The sequence below is a fragment of the Hemiscyllium ocellatum genome, chromosome 18 (assembly GCF_020745735.1).
Source record: "Hemiscyllium ocellatum isolate sHemOce1 chromosome 18, sHemOce1.pat.X.cur, whole genome shotgun sequence".
NCBI lineage: Eukaryota > Metazoa > Chordata > Chondrichthyes > Orectolobiformes > Hemiscylliidae > Hemiscyllium > Hemiscyllium ocellatum.
In genome coordinates this window covers 53814058-53840366 of record NC_083418.1, presented here as the reverse complement: position 1 = coordinate 53840366, position 26309 = coordinate 53814058, and the positions used below count along the sequence as shown (strand labels likewise).

At 40.4% G+C, this 26309-nt stretch overlaps 1 protein-coding gene across 3 annotated transcripts in view; it reads left to right on the top strand.

Moving 5' to 3' along the window:
* Window positions 1–26309, top strand: part of btbd10b (BTB (POZ) domain containing 10b) — an 88842-nt gene that overhangs the window by 56887 nt on the left and 5646 nt on the right. For all 3 annotated transcript variants that reach the window (XM_060839019.1, XM_060839021.1, XM_060839020.1), the window contains 4 exons: window positions 2852–3137; window positions 5413–5515; window positions 12672–12792; window positions 14919–15116. In XM_060839019.1, coding sequence (XP_060695002.1) covers window positions 2852–3137; window positions 5413–5515; window positions 12672–12792; window positions 14919–15116 — 708 coding nt within the window. The remainder of the gene's footprint in view (window positions 1–2851; window positions 3138–5412; window positions 5516–12671; window positions 12793–14918; window positions 15117–26309) is intronic.

Below are 26309 nucleotides of genomic sequence, written 5' to 3'. Positions count from 1 at the left end.
GAGTTGGGAGGTCATGTTGCGGAATTGGTTAGGCCACTGTTGGAATATTGCATGCAATTCTTGTCCCCTTCCTATCGGAAAGATGTTGTGAAACTTAAAAGGGCCCAGAAAAGATTCACAAGGATGTTGCCTGGATTGGAGGATCTGAGCTACAGGGAGAGGCTGAACAGGCTGGGGCTGTTTTCCGTGGAGTGTTGGATGCTGAGGGGTGACCTTATAGAGGTCTATAAAATTGAGGGGCATGCTTAGGATAAATAGAAAAATTCTTTTCCCTGGGGTCGGGGAGTCCTGAACTAAAGGGCTTAGGTTTAGAGTGAGAGGGGAAAGATATAAAAGAGACCTAAGGGGCAACTTTTTCACGCAGAGGGTGGTACGTGTATGGAATGAGCTGCCAGAGGATGTGGTGGAGGCTGGTACAATTGCAACATTTAAGAGGCATTTGGATGGGTATATGAAGAGGAAGGGTTTGGAGGGATATGGGCCGGGCGCTGGCAGGTGGGACTAGATTAGGTTGGGATATCTGGTCGGCATGGACAGGTTGGACCAAAGGGTCTGTTTCCATGGTGTACATCTCTATGACTCTATATAATCAAGAAAGTACCTACTCTAATCACAACTGTATTAACAATGGTATTCTCCCCAGTCTCCCAGCCAATATTTATTCCTCAACCTACATTACTAAAACATTGGTTTTCTGTATTTGCCTGCAAAACAGCACAGTAATTTGTTGAGGTTTGTAAAATATTTTGAGATGTCAAGAAAGGTGCCTTATGACCACAAACTCCCCCTTTCCTATTACATGAAAACACTGTAGTGCTGTTGCAAAAATATCTTTCTGATTGGGGGAAAAAAAAGTTGTCTTCTGAAGTAATGATGAATCAATTTAACACTCTGCATGCATTAATGGCAGAGAAGGCTTGTGATGCACAGCTATAAATATCACCATATGACGCAGGCAGCTGAAGACGCTGATTACCACTGCTGTTCCATCCCTCCCCTCACTGGCCCACTGTAGTATAAAGGATATTAGAGTATTTTCTGGGTTTGCTCGCACCATTGTTTCCTCAACTGAGATCTGCTGTTGATGCAACTTTGTTAGCAAGAACAAGCCAATATAACTAGATCCATTAGTCCTAACAGGCGTGCCCTTGAATTGATGTTCATTGGATTTCACTTTCTTGCTATTTAGCCTATACTGTGTGGGTACCAATGCAATGAAATTTTTGTATGAATAGTTCTTTTGTGTGCAAACATTGAACATAAAATTGGTCAGATTATTTGTTTCCATTTTAGGGGGCTGGCTTTAGAATCCTGTTACATTTGCATGCATGCACGCACTGCTCCAAAGTGAACAGGTAATGCTTAAAGATCAGGAGCAAGCATCTTACTGAAATAATGCAGAGTTGCAAATGTCTGCCATTTGGTCGACAGCACCCAAGACCTATTGAAACCCAAGCAAACCTCCTCTGTTACTTTTATTTCCCTGTAAGAACATTCTGGTTTGTAAATGATTGCGTTAGTAAAGTGATTGATATCACCGTCCACCGATTTGGAGTTATTATGGAATGTACTTCCTAGATTTATAGAGCAACCTTTTTAAAGATTTGATTTCTGCTTGCTCATGTTCAAGCCACAGCTTGTGAAGTTGTAAAGCCTGTTAAAAACTACTTGTAATTATAATTTGTGCAAGCAACATTAGGAGTTAACCTGTGGAAAGTGGAAGAATGGACACCGATTCACAGCAGAAATTGAGCCAAGTGCATAGGCTAGGCAATCAGTTTAATAATGAGTTCTTGTAATGGACATGCAAGGGAGTCGCAAGTGGTTCAGATTTCTTGAACAGTTTTGCAGAAGAAGTCTGTAACCAGTGCCCACTAGCTGGAAGTGAAAGAATAAATTGCTAATTACTGCAGGATTAAAGAGCTTCTTGTTCTAACATTTTTTCAATTACTTCAGTTTTGTTGTTCTGTGCTCAGATGATGTTTTGAATTTGGTGTACTTAAATCTGTCAGTAGTTGGTACACCTGAATACAACAACAAATCCAAAGCTGCTGCTATATTCTAACTTGTGAAAGTGTTACTCACTCAATCCTTGTGCTTAAACTGACTTCTGGCCCCAGCTTTAAGGTTCTCTTTTGTTTTGAAGTTTTTCCATTACCTTGTTTCCTTCCTCCCGTCTCTAGCTTCCTCCAGCCCTACAAACCTTTGAATTATTGCTCCAACACCAGCCCTTGTTTATCCATAATTTTAATTGCTTTCTACTTCTGACTCTAAGCCATAATTTCCTCTCTCAACCCCTTTGCCTCTCGTTCTTTCACCTCATCTGACATCAATTTGAAATCCAGCTTTTTCGACCAAACATTCGGTGATTTATCTTGGTATCTACTCCAGTGGATTGATGTGAGATTTTTATTGCTGACATGTCTATGAAGCCTTCTACTTTAAAGACATTATGAATGCAAATTCAGTAGTGTTATGATAAACAGCTTGTTCTTTATAGAATTTCTAATTTTTTTTTTAACTGTGAAATATGTTTGCTGTGTCACAGAAATGTCAACTTGAAATTCTTTTACCAAAATGGAGAGGAGCTGTGCCAGATTTGTTGAACTGGTTGATGCTAACAGTGTAGTTTATGTGGTCAATCTCTTTATTTCACCTAATCTGATTTGGACTTGGACTGAATAGCTGGGGAATTTAATTCTACAGGGAAGTTGATATTCCCAGACAACCTAAACAAAAATACTCCCCTTTCTCTTGATTGTTGGGTGAATTACATGCAGTATGTAATAGGGAGGAAGTGTTTGCAAATGCAGATGGATTATTCTTACTTTGCAATATTTTTTGCCTGTAGACAGAGAAAAGGATCACACTTCAACATCACGGCCAAGCAGCCCTCGTCTTCAAAAGATTTCCCCAAATGGCTCCAGCAGTATCGGCAATATCAGCCGAAATTGTAATCCACCCACCATCGATGGGACATGCAAATCAGGAGGAGAAATGGTTTTTGTCTACGAAAATGTCAAAGAAGGCACTCGAAGCATCCGCACTTCAGAACGGGTTACGCTGATTGTTGACAACACCAGATTTGTTGTGGATCCTTCTATTTTCACTGCACAACCCAATACAATGCTGGGCAGGTGAGCTACATCCATGATCGTAGGACTGTAAGAATTGGGGTAGACTATTCTAGTGATTACCAACCTTTTCAGTACTGAGGCAAAATTCAGTGCGACAAACAATTCCATGACTCGTGCATTTCGTTCATTTGCACTGATTACTCACGAGTATCACACTTACTTGTGTTTACTGCCATAGTAAGAATGGAGACACTGAATTATCAGTGAGTCCACACCCCTCCAAAAAAGAAAACATCACCATGCACACCATTGTGGACCCCAGTCACAACCAACACCAGTCACTGGCAATTGTAACTGCACGCACACCCCCACCCCAAAGACATTTGCAGGGCTAGGGTATGGTGATGAGCCAAACTCTGCTCCAACAGAGTTTGTGCACTGCAGATACCATACTTTCCACATTCTAAGCTCCACTTGGCATTGCCCAAATAACCTGTGGTAACAGCACTGTGCGATCTGGCTAATTCATCCCAACAAAAGGGCAAAGCCCAAGAATGAAAGACCTAACTGCTCTACACGCTGAGTGACAGTGCCATTCACCAATCAGATGCTGGGAGCTATTTACCCACCCTCTCCCAACTCCATGATGTCAGCAGATAAAGCAGCACTGCTTCCTGAAAATTTTGCAGCACCTTCTTAATTTATCATACACATTATTCAAAAACTACTGGACTAATCAGACTGATTTGACATTCTTTTGGATTATGGTTGATCATCTGCGACAACACTGCTTTTCCACACTTCATCCCCACACCCTTCGATGTTATCTATGATTTCTTGAACATGATCAATAAATGAGCTGCCTTCTAGGGTTGAGAAATCTAAAGGCTCATCACCCTCTGGGTCAGGAAATTCCTCCTCATCGGAGTGTGAAATGTCAATCCTTAATCTGTATTTATGTTCCCTGCTCTGGACTCACCGTTCAAGAGAGACACTATTTCTATACACCTTGTCACACTCTGTTAGGGTTGTAACTTTCAATTCGATGACTTTTCATTCTTCAAAACCTTCAAATACAAGCCAGCTCCCTCAGACTCTTCTAAGACAATCCTGCTAACCCAGGGGTTGATACAGCAAGCCTCATTTTAATTCCCTCTATATCCTTGCCTGGATACAACCAAAATTGTATGCAGTACTCCAGGTGCAATCTAATCAAGGTAGTATACAATTGCAGCAAGATATCTTCACCACTGTATTCAAATTCCATTGTAATGAAGGCCACCATGCCATTGTCATTTCTAATTGCTTGCTGTAGCGCACTTCCCAACCCCTCATGATTTATGATATGTTCTGTTATCTTCCAACTGAAGTGGATAACTTCACATTTATTTAGTCTGTTTCATGGGCCATAAACTTGCTCATTCACTTAGCCTGTCCCTTGATGCTTATTCACAACTTACATTTGCATCTAGTTCTGTTATCAGCAAATTTGGAAACATTGCATGTTATTCACACATTCAAGTTTCCATAGATTATGAACAGCTGAGAGCACAACTTTGCACTTGTGGTATTTTACAAGGAATAGCCCATCATGCTGAAAATGACCTGCTCGCTCTTAATGTCTGTTTTCTATCGTTAATCAACTCTGTTTGTACCAGTATATTACTCTGAATCCCATGTGCTGTAATTTTTTTTCATTGACCTCCTGTGTGAAACTTTATTCGAGACAATGAGAGCTCCAGCACAGAAAAAGGCACTTCAGCCCATGCGGTCAAAAACATCTGCCTAAGTTCGAAATGTTTTCCCTCCTATTGGCATAAAGTTAACAGGTCTATGTTCTCCATTTTCTGTCTTCCTCCCTTCATGAGTAGATTTCCTACTTTCCAGTCTGCAGGAATCTTTTCAGATTTTGTAAAATTTTGAAAGATAACAATCAATGCATTCACCATTTCTGTAGCCACATCTTTCAGTACTCTGGGATGCACCTTAACTAGTCCAGGGAATTTAATAATCCAATTATTTATTTATTCATTCAGTTACGTTTTTGTGTTACCTCATTTCAAAAACATGTCCCCTCATGTTTTATTTGCCTTCCTTCAACTTTCCAATCCTAAATTGTTTAAAGTTGAGAGGGTATATTGTCTTTCAGATTCGATTCTGCTGCTTAACTAATTCTTTGAAATGGGGTTCTGAATATGTGATGGTAGCTCCAGTGTCAGTATCTGTCAGGCATTGCTAATTCAAAACATGAAATGCTTTTCCCTTTAACATGATTAAGGTATCCAGAAGCAGCTGACAAATATGTTGTTAACCACAATGTTCCGTGTTCCTGCAGGATGTTTGGATCGGGGAGAGAACACAATTTTACACGTCCAAATGAAAAAGGAGAGTACGAGGTGGCAGAAGGAATCAGTTCCACAGTATTTCGAGCTATTTTGGTAAGTCCGTAATATTGAAACAAACTCCCAGTGAACATGTCTTTTAAGAAGCAGAGCAGTGTTCTGCCCTACATGAGAGTGTGTAGCAAAATAAATGTGGGTCATTATTCTTAACAGCTTGATTTAAAGCACGTTGAAAAAACAGATTACTTGCATTGTATTCAATCACCTAAGTGTTTCAAACAATTTGAGCTCGCGGTCAACTTGTGAGTAATTATTAATTCATTAATGATGCTCTACTTTGAGAATAATTTTAAACTAGCTTTCAGTCAGCAAGATACTGATTTGAGCAAAAATGGATTCCAAGGGTTGATTTCTGAAATATCTTTTAACAGCTTTTCTGCATAAATTTATTTTGGTCCTGTGTTCAGGAGGCTCTCCATCGATCAACAGAAGCTCAAGAGTAGTTTTTATCACAGGGTTGACCTTATGGTTGAATAATGCAGTTCCATCTGTTCAGTCTGACCTATTGAAAGAGATACCTGTGATGTTCTTAAGGAATTAATGATTTGTTAATCTGCTTTGTTCTCATTTCCTGTGTACCCATACCCATGTTATGCAATGCCAGAAAATACTGGAGAAGGCAGAGAATATTTCTGTTTGCAAGAGAGTGGAGATAAAACTAAATATAACTCTTATCCAGGATACGATTTTTGTTACTTTTATTTGCTTTGTCAAGTGCCTTTTCTTTCCTAATCGTGAACTTGAATGTTGGAAAACAGGGTCTGACAGTTAATTCCCTAGTTCAAATTTGAAATTGCCTGCTGAATATTACCTCAGTTTCCTGATAAATCATCTCAATAGGATGCTGCTATGTCTTGAGCATTTTTCTTATTTTGTGGTTTCCATTCCTCCTTTAGCTACATAATCATAGCAGTTAATAGATACTGACAACTGCTATCATTGGAAAGCACATTTTGTTCTATTTATTCTGGTTGCGAACATCATTGACATGACCAGTTTATTCCCCATCCTCTGATAGCCCTTGACAAGGTGAGCCATGCCATTACACCTCACTGACTGCAGGGAGTTAGGTTTTTGATTAAGTGGTGTGTGCCAACATTTTGACCCAGTGAAAGCACAGGCACGGCAGTATATTTCCAGGTCATATAGCAAAATCTGCAAATTTGATTATGGCCCCTTGAGCCGTCTCTGCCATTAAATAAGGTTATGGCTGCTCAACCATTCAGTGAGATCAGGCCTGATTTTTGATCTCAACTCCACTTAACTGCCCAACATTTACATATTTAAAATCTGTTAGATTCCAACAATCTCTGCCTAAGCCTGTCCAATAACTGTGCACTTGCAGGTGTCTATAATAAAGAATTCCAAAGATTCCCAGTCTTCTGAGGAGAGAAATGTTCCCTTTACATAAGTCGGAACTGACCGAACTTTTATTCTTAGCGTGTACTTTTTAGTGTTAGATTATCCAAACAGAAACAGCCTCACTCTCGGCCCTTTTGGTTTTTTTGGTCTTTTAGGAATCCGTATTTATTTGTACTGTTCCTATTCCTTTTATGGTTATCATTAGTGCTGTCACAGTCTGTTTTATATTTTTTGTTTTCTGTCAAATATCATTCTGCATAAATCGACGTAGGATGTAAGAGCATAATTTTTTCAATGCCAAAAATGTTGGTTTTAGATGTACTTGGCATAAGTAAATCTCCCCCTTTATTCAGCTGTTGTGTGCATCCATTAGTAATCATCAGTTTTTCATCCCACAAATCCAGATGTTATTTTAACACTGGGTACAAGGGATCAAGGCAGTGTGGGCAGTGTCATGAAGAAGCGTGGGAGTTTAAGACCTGTCCACCCTGCATCACATGTTAACGATACCTTAAAGTGGCAACCACCCACACTGGTGGCTTTACACTTTTTGTGCAAGTCACCTTCTGGTTTTTGAGAGATCCTTTTTGAGGCTTCAAAGGTCAACCGAAATGCTGAGATCTACGGTAGATTTTCTCCATATTGTTTATTTGGTCATCCTCTTCTGGATTCTAAAACTCTCCCACTCCTCAAGTTTACTACTCATGGCAATATTATAAATGTATTTTAATAGAACCATTGAAAAGTTGCAGTATTGAAACAGGCAATTCAGCTCGTATCTACACTAGCTGAACAAACTAGACACCCATTCCATGTCACTTAGCAGCACTTGATCAGTAGCGGGTTCCACTTAAATGAGTTGAAGGTTTCTGCCTAAAGTGGGCAGCAAACTCCAGACTCCCACCACACACTCAGTTGAAAATGTTTCTGTTCATGTTTCCTCTAATCCTTCTACCAAATCCCTTTAGTCCTTCTACCAATCACCTTAAATCTGTACTCCCTCAATCTATAACATTCTTAGTTAGCTACAGATAGATCTGTTATGGAGAGTTTATTTCATGATTGAATGTATATTTGTTAACACTCATTAAATATTTCATTACATTTTTTACCATTGCTTATCTGCCACGGTATAATTTAATCTAACCTTCAGATGTATCATTAATTTGCCTCTCATTCCTACATGATTTGGTTTTATTTAAAACTATAATATGTTATAACTGTGCCATTCTTAAACTCAATGTGAATTCATTATATTAAGATCATCCTTCCCCAGAGGGTCCCTTGCTTTGAAATACTAATTGACTAGATCTAATTGCACAAGATAAGATCTCAAATAGCCTACTCCCTGGTTGGTTCCATGAACATCCCCCAAATTTAGTTCTGCCAATTTAATTGAGTCTCTTTGAAGATTCAAATCCTTCATTTTTTTTTGTTTCTTACCTCTTATTTCTTGAATAATCTGTTTAATAATACAGCTTCTGTTAGTGATCTTTAAACTACTGTCACCAGTGTTTTCTGGCCCTTGTTATTTCTTATCTACATCTATGATTGGTTGTCTTGCTCATAGGAATTTCGGAACAAGGTTAGGCCTTTCAAGGCTGTTATGCCATTGTGATATCATGGCTGATTTGTGGCCTAATGCAAATACCTGAATTTTCACCCATTTCCTTAACGCTTAAGAAAAAAATGATCTATCTCAGATATAAAATTAACAATTTGATGTAGCACCCACCACTGTCTTGTGCAAGAGGGTTCCAGACACCACCACCACCCCACCCACCCCCCCCAAAACCCATTATGTATAGAAATGCTTTTTAACATCTCTTCTGAGTGGTCTGGCCCTAATTTTCAGATTATGCCCCATTTCTATAATCCACAACTTGTAGAAATAGTTCCCCAACCAGTGGAAATAGTTATTTTTATCTTCTGTGTTTTCCTGTTAATGTCTTTAAGTATATCTGTACTCCCACCTCAGCACACTTTTAATTATTGTCTTTTCAAAAGGTTTGTATTTATTTCCCAATCTTGATCACCATGCAACAACTCATCAGAATTAGTAATAAATCAAACCCATTTATCCCAAAAATGCCATTAATTTATCTATCTTATTATAGTTGCTTTGGGTATGCAGATAAAGTACCGTTACTTGCTTGTCATCAATATGGGAAAACTGACGGTGACCATCAGTCCCGACTCAGGCGACTGACTGTGTGGAATTTGCACGTTCTCCCCGTGTCTGCGTGGGTTTCCTCTGGGTGCTCCAGTTTCCTCCCACAGTCCAAAGATGTGCAGGTCAGGTGCATTGGTCATGCTAAATTGCCCGTAGTGTTAGGTAAGGGGTAAATGTAGGGGTATGGGTGGGTTGCGCTTCAGCGGGTCCGTGTGGACTTGTTGGGCGAAGGGCCTGTTTCCACACTGTAAGTAATCTAATAATATGGAATAGGATATGTATACACTTAAAAAGAAAAAGGAGTTAACACTGTACAGTTGACTATGGCTTTGTTAAGAGCAGGTCATGTTTGACAAATTTTAAGTGCTTTCTTCGATAGGGAGATGTAGGCAATGGATGAGGATAGTGCTATAGATCTTGTACATTTGGACATTAAGAAGGCATTTGATACAGTACCACGTGGCAGGTGGTTTTGCAAAAAAAAAGTTTGGGATTGATAAGTCCTTGACAGCATGGATTAGAAATTGGCTAAAAGATAGGAAACTGAGGGTAGGTATAAATGGATATTTCTCTGACTGAAGAAGAGTTGAAACTGATGTTCCTGAGGGATTGGTGTTAGAGCCCTTACCTTTTCTGATTTATAAAAACAATTTGGAGATTAGTGTTGTGGACAAAATCTCTAAATTTGTCAATGATGCTAAGCCAAGGAGAATAGTGAATTGTGAGGATGACGCTGAGCATCTGCAGAGAGACATTGACAAATTGGCCAAATGGGCAGTCCCCTGGCAAATAAATTGCATTAAAAAGAAATAAGGTAATTTATTTTGCACAAGGAACATGGAGAGACAATACAGGCTTAATGGTACAACTCTGAGGTGAGTACAGGTGCAGAGGGACCTTGGGGTTCAAGTGCATAATTCTCTGAAGATTGCACAGCAAGTTTGAAACAGTTGTTGAGAAGGACTATAGATCCTTGAGTTTATAAATAGAGATGTAGAGTATAAAAACAAGGAAGTGATGCTACGCTTATACCAATCATTGGTCAGACCTCATTTGGACCATTGAGTTAAGTTCTAGATACTTTATTTAAAGATATTAGTCATGGAGACAGCGCAAAGAAGATTTGCGAGAACGATACCAGGAACGAAGGATTTTAGATACAAGGCAAGGTCAGAAAGATTGGGCTTATTTTCGAAGATTGAGGTGATCTTACTGAGTTATTCAAAGTTTTGAACAATTGAGACAGGGTAAAGAATGATATTCTGTTTCCTCTAGGTGGCATGTCAGTAACTAGGAAGTCAGTAGTTAGGAACTAGAAACTCCTCACCTCAGAGTTATTAGGATTGTGAATGTGCTGCTTAGGAGAGCGGTGGAGGCAGATTCCACAGGAAGTTTCAAAAGAGTTTAACTTCTTTTGAAAGTGATGAATTTAGGGGCTTCGGAGATGAGGCTGAAGAATGGGATTAGCAGGGTGGCTGTTTCAGGAGCTGGTACAGACACAGTGGCCTGACTGGCACCCTTCTGTAAAATTATATTTCTCTCTGATTTAATTTTTCCTGAGTTTGACCCTGTTTACTGAAACCCTGTTTTCGGCAAGCTGACTGTCACATCTGGTTTAATCCAGTGGAATAACTTCCTCTTTCCCAGTACAGATGATGTAGTCCTGCCACTCAAAACCACCCTCTCCCTATGTCCCCACTAATACCTCTGTTTGTGCTAGATATTCAACTCTGTAATCTGTTGAAAGGAATTTGCCACTTGTTAACCTTTGGTAGAAATAGAGAAATTGTCATTTGAGATTCTTCTTAAAACTTTGTGTTGTAGCTGCTCCAAATCCCCAAGTGGACTATTATTTCTAGTTCTATGTTGCTGAGCTGTACTCTCACCACCCATTACCTATTCTGTTTTCAGAGCCCAACCATGTAGTGCCTTTGCAATTTCCTTTTAAAATTATGGATTACCTTCATTTCCATCACACTCTTGTAGGCAATGAATTCCAGATCATTATTCACACTATCAAAAAGAACTTCTCAAGTCCAACATGTATTCCTTTTCCAAGGGGAGTATCTTTGCACATTGCTGCCTTGTATTTTATAGTTGGTTAGCACAACAGCCATAGTCTGTCACATTGCACCCTTCCCTACCAGTTGCGATTTCCAGAGGGTTGGAAACGGCACAACAATGACAATGGGCCTGATTTGCAGATTGCTACCGACCCCCTTGTTGGAATGCTATTCAGCATTGACAGCTCCTCTGGAAAAAGACCTGCCAAGGTTACGTGCCTCTCGCCATCTAATTGTTGCATCACCCATAGTATGAACTCTAAAACTCTAGCTGAGGAAGTTGGAGGCTGGCAACTTGCATGCAAAAAAATCAGCTTCTCAATCTGTATTTCCTCCTCACCTGTTGCCAATATTTTGAAGATCAGAGGACAATAAAGCAATTCAAACCTGATGAGTTTGACTTTTCACAAACTGTCTTGGAGAATTCCAAGCAATTGCATTTCAAAAGAAACAAATTCTGTGCTGGTCGACAACAAACCAAATTTTGTTTCTTTAGCAGCTTTTGAGATCCTTTAAGAATGAATCCACATTTTTTTTTTAGAACTTGCCAATCTTTTATCTTGGTGTTTTCAGACATCATGTCTGAGTTTTCACGACTACAAAACTTCCCAAAAATTCCGACTTGATATCAAATCAAAGCGGAGCTGTTCAAAGATGCTTGGTATTTGCATCAACTCATTTACACACTCTTTGTGAGTCAGAAAATGTTTTCCTGGTCATTTTGTTTATCTGAAATTAATATGACTCAGCCCAGAGCTAGAGCCATCTATATTTTCTGTTTAGTTTAAACTGCATTTCATCTTTGAGTGAATAGTTTCTGCAAATCTCAACCACTAATTTTGATTAAAAATACAATTAGATCAAAAATATAGCTGCTTTCAATTTGTATTGCTAACCCCTCTCTCAACATGCTCTGCCACCTTCAACAAGTTCTGTGGATAGATCCCTCTGTTCCTGCATCTCCTTCAGAATTGTAAACTTTATTTTATGTTGCCCTTTCTTGTTGTGCTGATAAGTTTATAGGACTTGCACTTTTATGTAAAATTACATCTGCCAGGTTTTTGCCTGATCCACGAGCCTCTTGAGAAGTCTGTTTCGTTTCCCTTTCAGGTCAAACTATTTCTTGAGTTTTGACATTGCAAATTTTGAACTTGTGCCTTGTGCCCCATTCATTCAAAGCCCTCACTATCTATCTTTGTTTGAAATCAGTTAAGCACATTAATACAAGATAGGAAGAAAATATGTAATTTAGAGGAAATAGTTTGGTTCAATTATCTTTTGCCCTCTAATCCCACGCTATTTGAAAGCTACAATTGGTCTTGACTTTCACACAGAATAAAACAGGTTTTCTAAAAAGAAAGACTGGGACGAATAGCTTTACTTTGCTTAGAAGCTGCACCTTGGATTTGTTGCTTTCTACAGTTTTCAGTACAGTAGTTTTCATTTGTACTCCTGTGTAGTTTCTTTGGTGTATCATTTGATAGTTGCTTCAAGTAGCAACATCTTTCACCATTTCAGGCATTACTGCACTGATTCACCTTGTTTCACTTTGTCATTTTAGCTCCTGTTTGTAAATTTGTACATTTGTTTTCAGGATTACTACAAGACTGGCATAATCCGCTGTCCTGATGGGATCTCAATACCTGAACTGAGAGAAGCTTGTGACTACCTCTGTATCTCTTTTGATTACAGTACTATCAAATGCAGAGATCTCAGTAAGTATGTCAGCAGTATCTCAGGAAAGCTTAAAGTATTTTCAGTGATGCTCAATAATATCATTTTTTAATGTAGACTGCATAATTTGCTAACATGGAGTAGCACAAAAGGCAGCCATTTGTTCTATCTGCTTGCACTGGTTCTTCAGAAGAGGTCTCCAGTGATTCCACCTCCTTCCCTCCTTCTCCATGGCATTGATAATTGGCATTGTGATGAATAATTGAATTGAACTTCAAAAGTGTTCAGCTTCTTCAAAGCTCCTTGATTTTTATTTTTGTAAAATTAATAGCTTTTACAATACATTTTATTAATTTGTAACATGCTTGCTTTGTTTCACAGTAAATGCTATATTATTTTTATTAATGGTCAGTGCCCCAATACTTTTATTAGGAAAATGAGGTAAGGCAGTGTAAACTAGAGGTTACAGTTTGAAAGCAGGTGCAGGAATGGGGAGGTCTGTTATTGTGATTGAGGTAGATTTGTCTGTAGCCTTCACAAGGGAATTGGATGAACACATGATAAAGATTTCACAAGGTGACAGGACTGGCAAGTGAGGAGCTGAATTCCTGTTGCAGAGAAGCACTGTGGACTTGATGAACTCTATGGGTAATTTTTCTCCTGTAACCATTCAGTGATAATTTTTTTCCTTGGTTGCCAAATATCGTAAATATTGGTCTTATGGTAGGAATGTCCAAAACCTCATTTGAAATCTCCCTTGATCAATCTCCTCCCCACTTTTGTTCCTGTTTGCATGCTGTTCTAAAGCCCAATTTCAAAATTGATAAAATGTAGAGAGGCAGTAACAGTAACATTTTTGGAGGTGGTGTCGGAATAGAAACACCTAGCATTTATACTAGGGGGAGAAAGCCCACAAATATTTGAAGGTGGTAGAACATCTAAGAGAGCTTTTGTTTTTTTTAAAAAAAAAGCAGTTAGGAAGCTTGATTTTATAAATAGGCATGGAGTGTAAAAGTACAAAGAAGTGTTGAATAAAGAAGCAGATCCCAGTTGGAGTGTTACACCCAATCCTGAGCGCCACACTTGAGAAAGATGTCAGAAACTCAGAGGGTGTCAACTTACTGGAATGGGACCAAAGAAGTGGGAGTTCAGGTAGGTGGAGGCATCACAGGCTGAGATTGGGATTGAGATTGAGAATGACTCAAATAAATGATACCTTATAGCTATTGCTTTAGAGCAGGGAAAATATAGAAGACATCTGACAATGTATTGAAACACATGAAGGGCTTGAGGGAGGGAGGAACTGTGACAAAATGGTCTGTTGTCAAAGGATTCAGATTTAAGTCTTATCAGCAGAAGAACCAGAGGTGAGATGAGAATTTGTTTAATGCATTGGGTTGTGGTCTAGAGTACACTGTTTGAAGGGATTGAAGAAGACTTAATAGACTAATTGAATGGAGAGCATTTTAGAGTACTTTTGTAAAATCATCTGTTTGCATCAATTGAAACACCTGTGGAACCTGGATAGCTTGAAAAGGCTACCCAGTTATTCTTGCAAACAAACAGCTGCCTTTTACTCCATTCAGGACTGGGGAATGCAGGGTGGGGTGGCAATGGGGGATGGAGGTGAAGCCAGAGTCATAGAGATGTACAGCATAGCGAACAACTACTTTTTTGTTGTGGCAAGAAGACAAGATTCTTAACCATAGTTCACAAAGGATCGTGAGCATTTCTCGCCATTAGAGAGAGGCAGTGGTAACTTGAAGGTAACCACTGTACAAGGATGGCATAAAATGAGAAGGCAAGCCTCCATGAATAACCGCATGATGTACAGGAATGAAACCTTTTACTGTTGGCTTTATTGGACATGGCAATGGCAAGTAAAGCATGATTAGTGCAAGCCACTTGCAGGCTAATCCTTTCCCTTCTTCCTACTTGTTGAGGAGGATGTTCCAATTGTGTTGTGCCAGAAATAACTAGGATGCACACAGCGATAATCTCCCTGTTCTCTCTGAAACCTGTGAGGGACAGGTATTTGCCCTTCAGTCTTTGAAGAATAATTACTTGACTGGCTGATATGTTTTGAGTTTAAAAAGCTGGGATTGTTCATTCACTTCTGCATTGGCTGTCCAGTAGAACAACTATTAAATGGGCTTTTTATTTTAAGGTGCTCTCATGCATGAACTCTCCAACGATGGCGCACGCAAACAGTTTGAATCCTACTTGGAGGAAATGATACTTCCGCTGATGGTGGCAAGTGCCCAGAGTGGTGATCGAGAGTGCCACATCGTAGTATTAACCGATGATGATGTGGTTGACTGGGATGAGGAGTATCCACCCCAAATGGGAGAGGAATATTCGCAAAGTAAGCTATCAGCTTGATGCTGTATAATCCCACTACATTAATCTTGGCTTTTTCTTTATTCATGCAATTTTTAATGCGTAGCACAGCTTCAGAAGCACGTTTGGAGGCAGTGTTTTTTCACAAGCCTTCTGTTCACATTTCTCTACTGATCCCATCTGCCATTTATCTTTTTCAGTTCTCTGTTCTTGGATATCTTTTCTCATGTTATCTTTTTGTTTGTAGTTTGAAAGTTTTTAAAGTTCTAGTTTGTTCTTAGCAGGGAGTTGATGTTCGTTTGGAATATGTATAAACCGCCAATCTCATTGAAGAAGCTCTATTGTTCTTTTGAACAATGGAATACTAAAGCATTGCAGATCAGTACAGCATTGATCTGCCACAGTTGCTTGCGGGTTTCCAGTGATATTGAGCTAATGGTGCCAAGTACTGTTGTCAAGTTGGCATAACTATCTATTGGGCTTAGGGTTGCTTTGTCCATCTGTGTAGATAGCTTGCAGTGTAGCTGGCTTGCATTTTATCATCTATAATTTTCATTAGTTAGAACAGCTCAGTGGGGTAATGTTTTTGCCTCTGTAGACAGTACATTTAAGTCCTAATCCAGAAATCTGAGCACAATATTTAAGCCAACACTTCATTCTGGTGCTACACTGTTCGAGGTGCTATCTTTCAGTTGAAATGTTAAATTGGAGCCCATCAGCCACCTCCAATGTATGTAGAAGATCTCCGTGCGTTCTCTCAAAGACTGAAGTTGTTCAACCAACATCTGAAAAACACAGATCATCTGGGCATTATCACATTGATATTTGTAAGAGCTTTCTATGTGAAAATTGGGTACTATATATTTCCTACATTATTGCACTTTAAAAGTACTTTCTTGGCTATAATGTGCTTTGGAACATGCTACATTCATATTTTTAAAAAAATACTGATTTTGGTCAATCTTGATTCAACCTAATTGTTGTGAAACACATGAATAAATAAATTAGGAACTGAAGTATGCTACAAGTATTGTTTATCCACATGTCCAAAAACTGAAAAGACTTAAAAACTTAAGAACCTGAGCAGATCTCTAGACAGTGAATTTGGAGCCTTTAGGGGGTTAAAAAAACAACTTCTCTTGGCCTGAATTTGTCAAAAAGAGAAGTTTTATTCAAAAGACCTGAATACTTTGTATCCATAGTTCTGTTTGGGCCCTTTGGAAAAAAATTCACTTTTGGATCTATTCAGGCCAAGCAAGGTTTTTATTCCCAAATAAATATTTGGGAATAAAATCCTTGCTTGGCCTGCATCCATCACATTTACATTCCTCCAAAGTTAAGGGGATCAAAATTCCATGCAGTATTCAAGATATGGTCTCGCCGTCTTCCTATATAACTGAAGCATTACATCCCTCCTTTTATGTTCAGTTCCTCACATAGTAAAGGATATAATTCCATAAGTCATAGTTGGTTTCTAACACCAACATGTCTACTACCACATTTAGCTACCTCTTTTAATGCATAGATGAAGTCCATCAGGACCCAGAGACTTATCAGCTCCATCAGTTTGCTCAATGCCTCTTCCCCAGTGATTATAATTTCATGAATTTTGTCTCTTCCTTCAATCTCCTTATTTTTACCTAATACTGGACTGTAAAGTGAGGGAGATTAACACTGAAATGTTCTCTGAAGCAAATAATGAGAGTCCTGGAGACTGATGCCTGCCCTGTGTCAGGGTTCAGTATATGGGGGCAAAGTATTAATGTGGATTGAAAGTTGGTTGGCTGACAGGAAACAAACGGTAGTGATAAACGGCTCCATTTCGGAATGGCAGGCAGTGACCAGTGGGATACCGCAGGGATCAGTATTGGGACCGCAGCTTTTTACAATATATGTTAATGATATAGAAGATGGTATTAGTAATAACATTAGCATAATTGCTGATGATACTAAGCTGGGTGGCAGGGTGAAATGTGATGAGGATGTTAGGAGATTACAGGGTGACCTGGACAAGTTAGGTGAGTGGTCAGATGCATGGCAGATGCAGTTTAATGTGGATAAATGTATGGTTATCCACTTTGGTGGCAAGAACAGGAAGGCAGATTACTACCTAAAATGGAATCAATTTAGGTAAAGGGGCAGTACAGAGAGATCTGGGTGTTCTTATACACCAGTCAATGAAGGTAAGTATGTAGGTACAGCAGGTAGTGAAGAAGGCTAATAGCATGCTGGCCTTCATAACAAGAGGGATTGAGTATAGAAGCAAAGAAGTTCTTCTGCAGCTGTACAGGGCCCTGGTGAGACCACGCCTGGAGTACTGTGTGCAGTTCTGGTCTCCAAATTTGAGGAAAGACATTCTGGCTATTGAGGAAGTGCAGTGTAGGTTCACGAGGTCAATTCCTGGAATGGCAGGACTATCTTGTGTTGAAAGGCATGTATACCCTTGAGTTTAGAAAACTGAGAGGGGATCTGATTGAGACATATAAGATTATTAAAGGATTGGACACTCTGGAGGCAGGAAACATGTTTCCACTGATGGGTGAGTGCCGAACCAGAGGACACAGCTTAAAGATACGGGGTAGTCCATTTAGGACAGAGATGAGGAGAAACTTCTTCACCCAGAGAGTGGTGGCAAGAGCATTCCACACAGCCCCAGAGGGCAGTGGAGGCTCAGTCTCTGGATTCATTTAAGAAAGAGTTGGATAGAGCTCTCAAGGATTGTGGAATCAAGGGTTATGAAGATAAAGCAGGAACAGGATACTGATTGAGGATGATCAGCCATGATCATATTGAATAGTGGTGCAGGCTCGAGGGGCAGAATGGCCTACTCCTGCACCTATTGTCTATTGTCTATTTCTTAGGGCTGGAGAGGAATTTGGGGATGGATTGGTCCATATACAGGATAAAGAAAGAGATACTGCATCTTCAATAAGCGGAGCCAGCCTCAAAATTAAGAAATACAGCCTCAAAGGTATTAATCTCCAGATTACTACTTGTGCTGCATGTAATTTGGCATCGCACAAATAAGAAAAATAAAGCATGGCATCATACCCTGAAGTATTCATGGCAATCACTGAGCAACCTTCTGGATAACTAGTGTTTTTCTTTAAATTTCACCCATCTTTTTGTGAGTAGCAGGTATTGACTTGAGGTCCACAGGAATCAGTGTTTTGACCCCCAGCAATTCACCATATATAAATGATTTAGATGAAACTGTGTCATATCTCCAAGTTTGCAGGTGAGACAAAGCTGGGTAGGAAGGTATTCTGAGGAGGATGCAGAGAAGCTTCAGTACAATTTGAACAAATTAAGTGGGCAAGTACAAAGTTTGGGAGAAGATTTGTAGCTCGGGTGCTCGTTGTTGTGGTTCTGTTCGTCGAGCTGGGAATTTGTGTTGCAGATGTTTCGTCTCCTGTCTAGGTGACATCCTCAGTGCTTGGGAGCCTCCTGTGAAGCGCTTCTGTGATCTTTCCTCCGGCATTTGTAGTGGTTTGTATCTGCCGCTTCTGGTTGTCAGTTCCACCTGTCCGCTGCAGTAGCCAGTATATTGGGTCCAGGTTATTTTATTGATGTGTTTATTGATCGAATCTGTGGATGAGTGCCATGCCTCTAGGAATTCCCTGGCTGTTCTCTGTTTGGCTTGTCCTATAATAGTAGTGTCCCAGTCGAACTCATGTTGCTTGTCATCTGCGTGTGTGGCTACTAAGGATAGCTGGTCATGTCGTTTCGTGGCTTGGTGGTGTTCATGGATGTGGATTGTAAGCTGTCTTCCTGTTTGTCCTATGTAGTGTTTTGTGCAGTCCTTGCATGGGATTTTGTACACTACATTGGTTTTGCTCATGCTGTACAAGCAAGTACAAGCAGATCCAATATGATATGGATAAATGAGAGGTTATCCACTTTCATAGCAAAAATAGGCAGGCAGATTATTATCTTAATGGAGATGGATTGGGAAAGGAAAGTGCAGCAAGGCCTGGGTAATCTCATACTCCAGATGCTAAAAACAATTATACAGGTGTGGCAGGCATTGAGGAAGGTAAATGGTATGTTGGTCTTCATAGTGAGAGGATTTGAGTGCAAGAACAGGGATGTCTTTAGTCCAACTGTACAGGGCATTGATAAGAGTATTAAGAGTATTGTGTACAGTTTTGATTGCCTTATCTGAGGAAGAATACTCTTGCTTCAGAAGCTTTGCCAGACTGATTCCTGGAATGGCTGACTGAAATACAGAGAGAGACTGGATCCATTAGGACTATATTCACTAGAGTTTAGAAGAATGGTGGGGAATCTCCTAGAAATTTATAGAATTCTGACAGGACTAGACTGGGTAGTTGCAGGAAGGATGTACTTCAATGACAGGAGAGTCCAAAACCAGTGGGCGCACACAAAGGATAAAGGATAGGCCATTTAGGATAGTGATCTTCACCTAGGTAATGGCGAGCCTGTGAAATTAGTACCTGTTCCATTTCTTTTGAGCTACTATACTAATTATCATTCTAAATAAACAGAACTACTCCACCCGGTGGCACAGCAGTCTCATGGTTAGCGCTGTTGTCTCATGGCGCAACGGACCCAGGTTTGATTTCACCCTTTGGCAATTATATGGAGTTTGCACATTCTGCCTGTGTCTGGGTGGGTTTCTTCCAGATGCTCCAGTTTCCTTCCACTGTCCAAAGATATGCAGGTTAGGTGGATTGGTCATGGGAAATGCAGGGTTACAGAGGGAGCGAGTGGGGGGGTGGGTCTGGGTGGAATGCTCTTTGAAGGGTCGGTGTGGACTCCATGGGCTGGTTCACGTTGTATGGATTTTATGGTTCTATAATTTCCTCGCTTCCTGACCCCTCTGTTAATTGAAAGCTGTAGTCATGATGGTCATGAAATAATGATGGTAATAGCAACTATTATTTCTTAGGAAAAATTCATTTGGTTCACTCATGGCCTGGCAAGACAGTCATAATAAGGACAATTCAGGATGGGTACTAAATGTTGGCCTTGCCAGTGGCACCCATACTCCATAAAAGTAAAATAAAATTACAAATAGCATTGTAATAATTCTAAATATTTTATGATGGCCAGTGAACTCAGATGCTTAAACTGTGATGCTAATAACAGCACAAAGTCATAGATTGAGTGCCACTACTTGCCAAGGATGCTGTCATCAATGCCAGAATTATGTTATTCTTCCAGATCCAGGGATCGCACTGAGGATACGAAGTAAACCATTTAGAAATTAGATGAGAAATCTCTTCACCCAAAGAGTAGTGAACCTGTGAAATTTGCTACCACAGAAAACAGTTGAGGCCAAAACATTGTATGATTTCAAGAAGATGTTGGGTATACCACTTGGGGCTAAAGGATATGGAGGAAAAGCAGGAACAGTTTATTAAGTTGGATGATTAACCATGAATGGTAGAGCAAACTTGAAGGATTACTCCTGCTATTTTGCATTTTTCTGTGTTTAATTCCTACTTGTGCTAACAATTAATCCATTTTGTTACAAATGCCATGTTGCATTCAGATACTTCAGTATCTTTAATTTTGTCTTTCACCATTTTTTCAATCAGTAACTTTATCTGGTGCTGTTATGTTTATGTTTTGACCCTTCTCTGGTTATGCTTAAGTAAATTACTACCCTGTTCTATTATTGTGTAATTTCTTTTACATGTAATCTCCTCTCCCCTCATGTGATTCCATTCTTCACACAAACATATAGGTGTGCACGAATAGGCAGACAGACATACACACGTGCGCACCAACACACTCTCAAGCTGCTGTGTGTTACCGCACACAGACCACGCCATGGCCAGTCAACCATACAGGTTATTTAAAGTTCTCTCTACTCCCCTAGTTATATACCTCGTCAGAGCACTGGTCCCAGCATAATTCAGATGAAGACCATCCCAGCGGTGTACAGCTCCTACTTGCCCCAAACCTATCGCCAGTGTCCCACAAATTAAAAGCTATTTCTCCTATACTAATTGTTGAGACATGCAGTCAATTCTTGAGTTTTATTTACTGTCTGCCAATTTTGTTGTTGCTCAGGGAATGATCTTTCCTTTTCAAATTCTGCTCCTAATTTCCAAGCAAGATCTCTGAGTCATCTATGAGGTTGGTATCATGTGATCATCTGGATCATCCTCCAACTCCCACTGCATGTTCAAAGACAAACTGCTGGAAGGTCTGGCAGCATCTGTGAAGAAAAAGCAAAGTTAACATTTTAGATCCATTGATCCTTTAGAACTGGACTTGAAATGTTAACTCTCATTTCTCTTCACTGATGCTGCTATACGTGCTGAGTTTTTCCCACCCATTTCCTTTTTGTTTCAGATTTGCAGCGTCCACGGTTGTTTTGTTTTCCCTGCTGTAAATTCCTCTTCATCCCAAAGTAGATGTCTTCAACTCTGGCACTGAGCAGACAACACAATCAACTGGATATTTGCCCTCCACTGGAGAACTGTCTTATGCCCTGACTATACTGTTCCTTACTACTTAAACATTCCTATTTGCTACCACCTTGATCATCTTCAAATGCTCCTGTCCTCTTGTCCTGTCCACTAACTGCATAGGAACCTTCTCAATGCCTCTGAGCTCGGAAAGTTTGGGAATTTTGTTCGATGTTTCTTGCCAACAGCGTGGACAGAGTGAATTAAAATCTGATGCCATTAACACATTTCCACCTTTTCTCATTACGGACTGACCTATCACTCCTATCTGAAGGAGCATTTTTGGCTGAGGTGGCGAAGACTTGGGTAACTACCCTTGTGCTCCTTGTGCTTTATGGAAAAATGGGTGGTGAGAGCAGAATAGAGAATATTTAATCCAACAGATGCTTCCCAGTCAATAAGTAAGGATCCCATATGTCTACCATCCTGAAGTTCCAGTACCCAGAGGATGCATGTACTATCAAGTACAAAGACGATCTCAAGTGCTGGTATCAGGAATTTCTGGTATGTTTGCAGCAAGGAAACTGAAATTTCCACTTGTGTGGAAGAGCAGAATGTGAAGTCACACATATAAGATGCATACAGTCTCACAAAGTGGTAAGGATGTGAAACATGCTTTCACAAGGGCTGGTTGAGGCAGATGGCTTCCGTATATTTAAAAGAAATCCAAATTGACATTTCTGTTGTGCTTTTGTGGCCAATGAATATTTGAGAGCACTTTAAAGCCAACAGAGTACTTTTGAAGCAAAGTTACTGTTTTAGTGTAAGGAACCCTAGGTAAGTGAAGAGAGGGTTATAGAACATAGAATGTTACAGCACACTATAGGCCCTTCAGCCCTCTGTTGCGCCGATCTGCAAAATTAATCTGATGCCCATCTAACCCACACCGTTTCATTATTATCCATATGTATGTCCAATGCCCTTAATATCAGTGAGTCTACTATGGTTGCAGGCAGGCCGTTCCACGCCCCTATTATTCTCCTGTGTAAAGAAACTACCCCTGCTATCTGTCCTAAGCCTGTGTCTCCTCATGTTAGCCTTCGCCATCTGAGGAAAAAGGCTCTCACTGTCCACCCTATCTAACCCTCTAATTATCTTGAATATCTCGATTAAGTCATCTCTCAATCTTCTTCTTTCCAACAAAAACAGCCTTCCCTCACTCTTTCCTTATAAGATCTTCCTTCCATACCAGGCAACATCCTAGTAAATCTCCCCTGAATCCTTTCCAAAGCCTCCACTTCCTTCCTATAATGCAGTAACCAGAACTGCACGCAATACTCCAGGTGCTGCCTTACCAGTGTCTTGTACAGCTGAAACATGATCTCGTGGCTCCGAAACTCAATCCTCCAACCAATAAATGCCAGCACACAGTGTGCCTTCTTAACAACACTATCAATCTGGGTGGTAACTTTCAGGGATTTATACACCTGGACACAGGTCTCTCTGTTCATCTCCACGATGGTAATAAAGTTGGAGGAAGTAGGATGGATGGAGGTTTGAGGGAAAGTAAACACTAGTCTGGATTAGATGGATCAAATTTCCTGTTTCTATTCTGTAAATTGTCTGTAATTCTGTGTATTCTACATCTGTTTATTTAACAGTAAAACACCAGCTATAACATCTTGCTTACTCCCGAGTACCGAGAAAACCCAATGAAAAAATCGCATTTTGAGTTAATTTGACTTAATGGTGCTTAGTAAACTATTTCCGTTATCTTGATTTAAGAATAATGCAATATTCAAACTCCTGTTTACTAATAGGATTTTAATTACACATAAAAAGAAAACAAAATATGCCTTCATTAACATTGAGATGTCCAAAATCAATTTGTATGAAATTAACCACTTCTTTGAGTATTGTTACTGTTGCTGACTCTACTACTGCTGCTGGCAGTGCATTCCACGCATCCACCACACTCTGTGTAAAGAACCTACATCTGAGATCGCCCCATAACCTTCCTCCAATCACCTTAAAATTACATCCTCTTATAATAGCTGTTACTGCCCTGAGAAAAGGCTATCCACTCTACCTATGCCTCATCTTATACACCTCTACCAAGTCACCTCTCATTCTCCTTCGCTCCAATGAGAAAAGCACTAACTCCTCAACCTTTCTTCATAAGACCTGCTCTCTGTAAAGCTTCCACAACTTTCTTATGATGAGGTGACCAGAACTGAACACAACATTCCAAGTGTGGCCTAATCTGCAACTTTATAGAGCTGCAGCATAACCTTGTGGCTTTTAAACTCAATCCCCCACTAATAAAAACCAACACACCGTACGCTGCCTTAACAACCCTATCAACTTGGGTGGCAACTTTGAGGGATCTATGGACATGGACCCCAAAATCCCTCTGTTTCTCCGCCAAGAATCCTGCCTTGAATCCTGTAATCTGCATTCAATTTCGAACATCCAAAATGAATTACTTTATACTTTTCCAGGTTGAACTCCGTCTGCAACTTCTCAGCCCAGCTCTGCATCCTGTCAATGTCCCGTTGCAACCTACAACAGTTCTCCATACTATCCACAACTCCTCCAACCTTCATGTCATTGGAAAACTCACTAACCCACCCTTTCACTTCCTCATCCGAGTCATTTGTAAAAGTCACAAAGAGCAGAGGTCCCAGACAGATTCCAGCGGAACATCACTAGTCACCAAGTTTGAAACTGAATACTTTCCATTTACTACCACCCTCTGTCTTCGTGCGTCAGCCGATTCTGTATCTCGGCAGCCAAATTTCCCTATATCCCATGCCTCCTCACTTTTTATGAATGAGCCAATCATGGAGAACCTTATCAAATGCCTTGCTAAAATTCATGTACACCACATCCACTACTCTACCTTCATCAATGTGTTTTATCACATGCTCCAAGAATTCAGTAAAGCTTGTGAGGCATGACCTGTCCTTCTCAAAGCCATGTTGACTATCTCTAATCAAATTATGCTTTTCCAAATAATCATAAGTCTTGTCTGTCAGAATCCTCTAATTTGCCCAACACCGATGTAAGATTGGTCTGTAATTCCCAGGGTTATCCCTATTCCCTTGAACAGGGGAATAGCATTTGCCACCCTCAAATCCACTAGTACTACAGTGGACAGTGAGGTGCAAAGATCATTGCCAAAGGCACAGCAATCACTTCCCTCCCATCCTGTAGTAACTTTGAGTATATCCCATCTGACCCAGGGGACATATTTATCCTCGTTTTTCAAAATTTCCAGGAAATCCTCCTCCTTAACATCTAGCATATCAGTCTATTTCACATTGTCCTCAAATGACAAAATCCCTCTCAGTAGTGAATAGTGAAGGACAGTATTCATTAAGGTCCTCCCCACCACCTCCGACTCCAGGCACAAGTTCCCTCCACTATCCCTGGTCGGCCCTACCCTCGCTTTGGCCATCCTGTTGTTTCTCATATAAGTGTAGAATGTCTTGGGGTTTTCCATAAGCCTACCCACTAAGACTTTTTCATGCCCCCTTCTAGCTCTCCTAAATCCATTCTTCAATTCCTTCCTGGCTACTTGTAACCCTGTAGAGGCCTGTCTGATCCTTGCTTCCTCAACCTTAAATAAGCTTCCTTCTTCTTCTTGACTAGCTGTTCCATATCTCATGTCACCCAATGTTCCATCACCCTACCATCCCTTCCTTGCCTCAGTGGGACAAATCTATCTTGCAGCAAGTGCTTACTAACCAGCCTCCATATTCCTGCCTTTCCCTGAGAATATATGTTCCCAATTTAAGCTCCACAGTTCTTGCCTAATAGCATTGTAATTCCCCCTATTCCAATTAAATACTATCTCATACCGTCTGCTCCTATCCCATGACTATAGCAAAAGTCAGGGTGTTGTGATCACTATTACTGAAATGCTGTCCGGCCCAGAGTTCTGACACCTGACCTGGTTCGTTGCCAAGCACTAAATCCGGTATGGCTTCCCCTCTACATATTGAGTCAGGAATCCTTCCTGGGGACACGTGACAAAATCAGCTCCATCCAAACCATTAGCACTACGGAGATTCCAATCAATATTAGGGATGTTCAAGTCACTCATGGCGACAACCCTGTTACTGTTGCACCTTTCCAAAACCTGCCTCCCAGTAAGGTGACTGCTCCTTTCCATTTTCGGACTTCCACCCATACTGACTTTGTGGACAAACCCTCCTCGACAACCTCCCTTTCTGCAGCTGTGATACTATCCCTGCATAGCAATGTCACTCCCCATAACCCCACCACCACCACCACCATTTTTACCTACCTCCCTCCCTATTCCTTTTGAAACATCTAAACCCTGGAATATCCAACAATTATTCCTGCCCCTGTGATATCCAAGTCTCTGTAATGCCCACAACAACATAGCCCCAAGTACTGATCCTTGTTCTAAGTTCATCTCCCTTATTTCTGACACTACTTGCATTAAAATAGATACACTTCAACCCATCACACTGACTGCAACTTTGCCCTATCAACAGTCTGTCCTTCCTCTCAGACTTGCTGTATCTGCCTGTTCACCAGCTACCCCATCCTCTGATCCATAGCTCCAGTTCCCATCCCCCAACACAGTAATTTAAACCCTCCCGAAGAACTCCAACAAACCTCCCATCCAGGATATTGGTGCCACTCTAGTTCAGGTGCAACCTGTCCTCCTAGTACAGGTTCCACCTTCCCCAAAAGGTACCACAATAATCCACATTTCTGAAGCCCTCTCTCTTTCCCCAGCTCTGCAGCCACGTGTTCATTTGTGCTTGCTTTATGTTTCTAGCCTCACTATCATGTGGCAC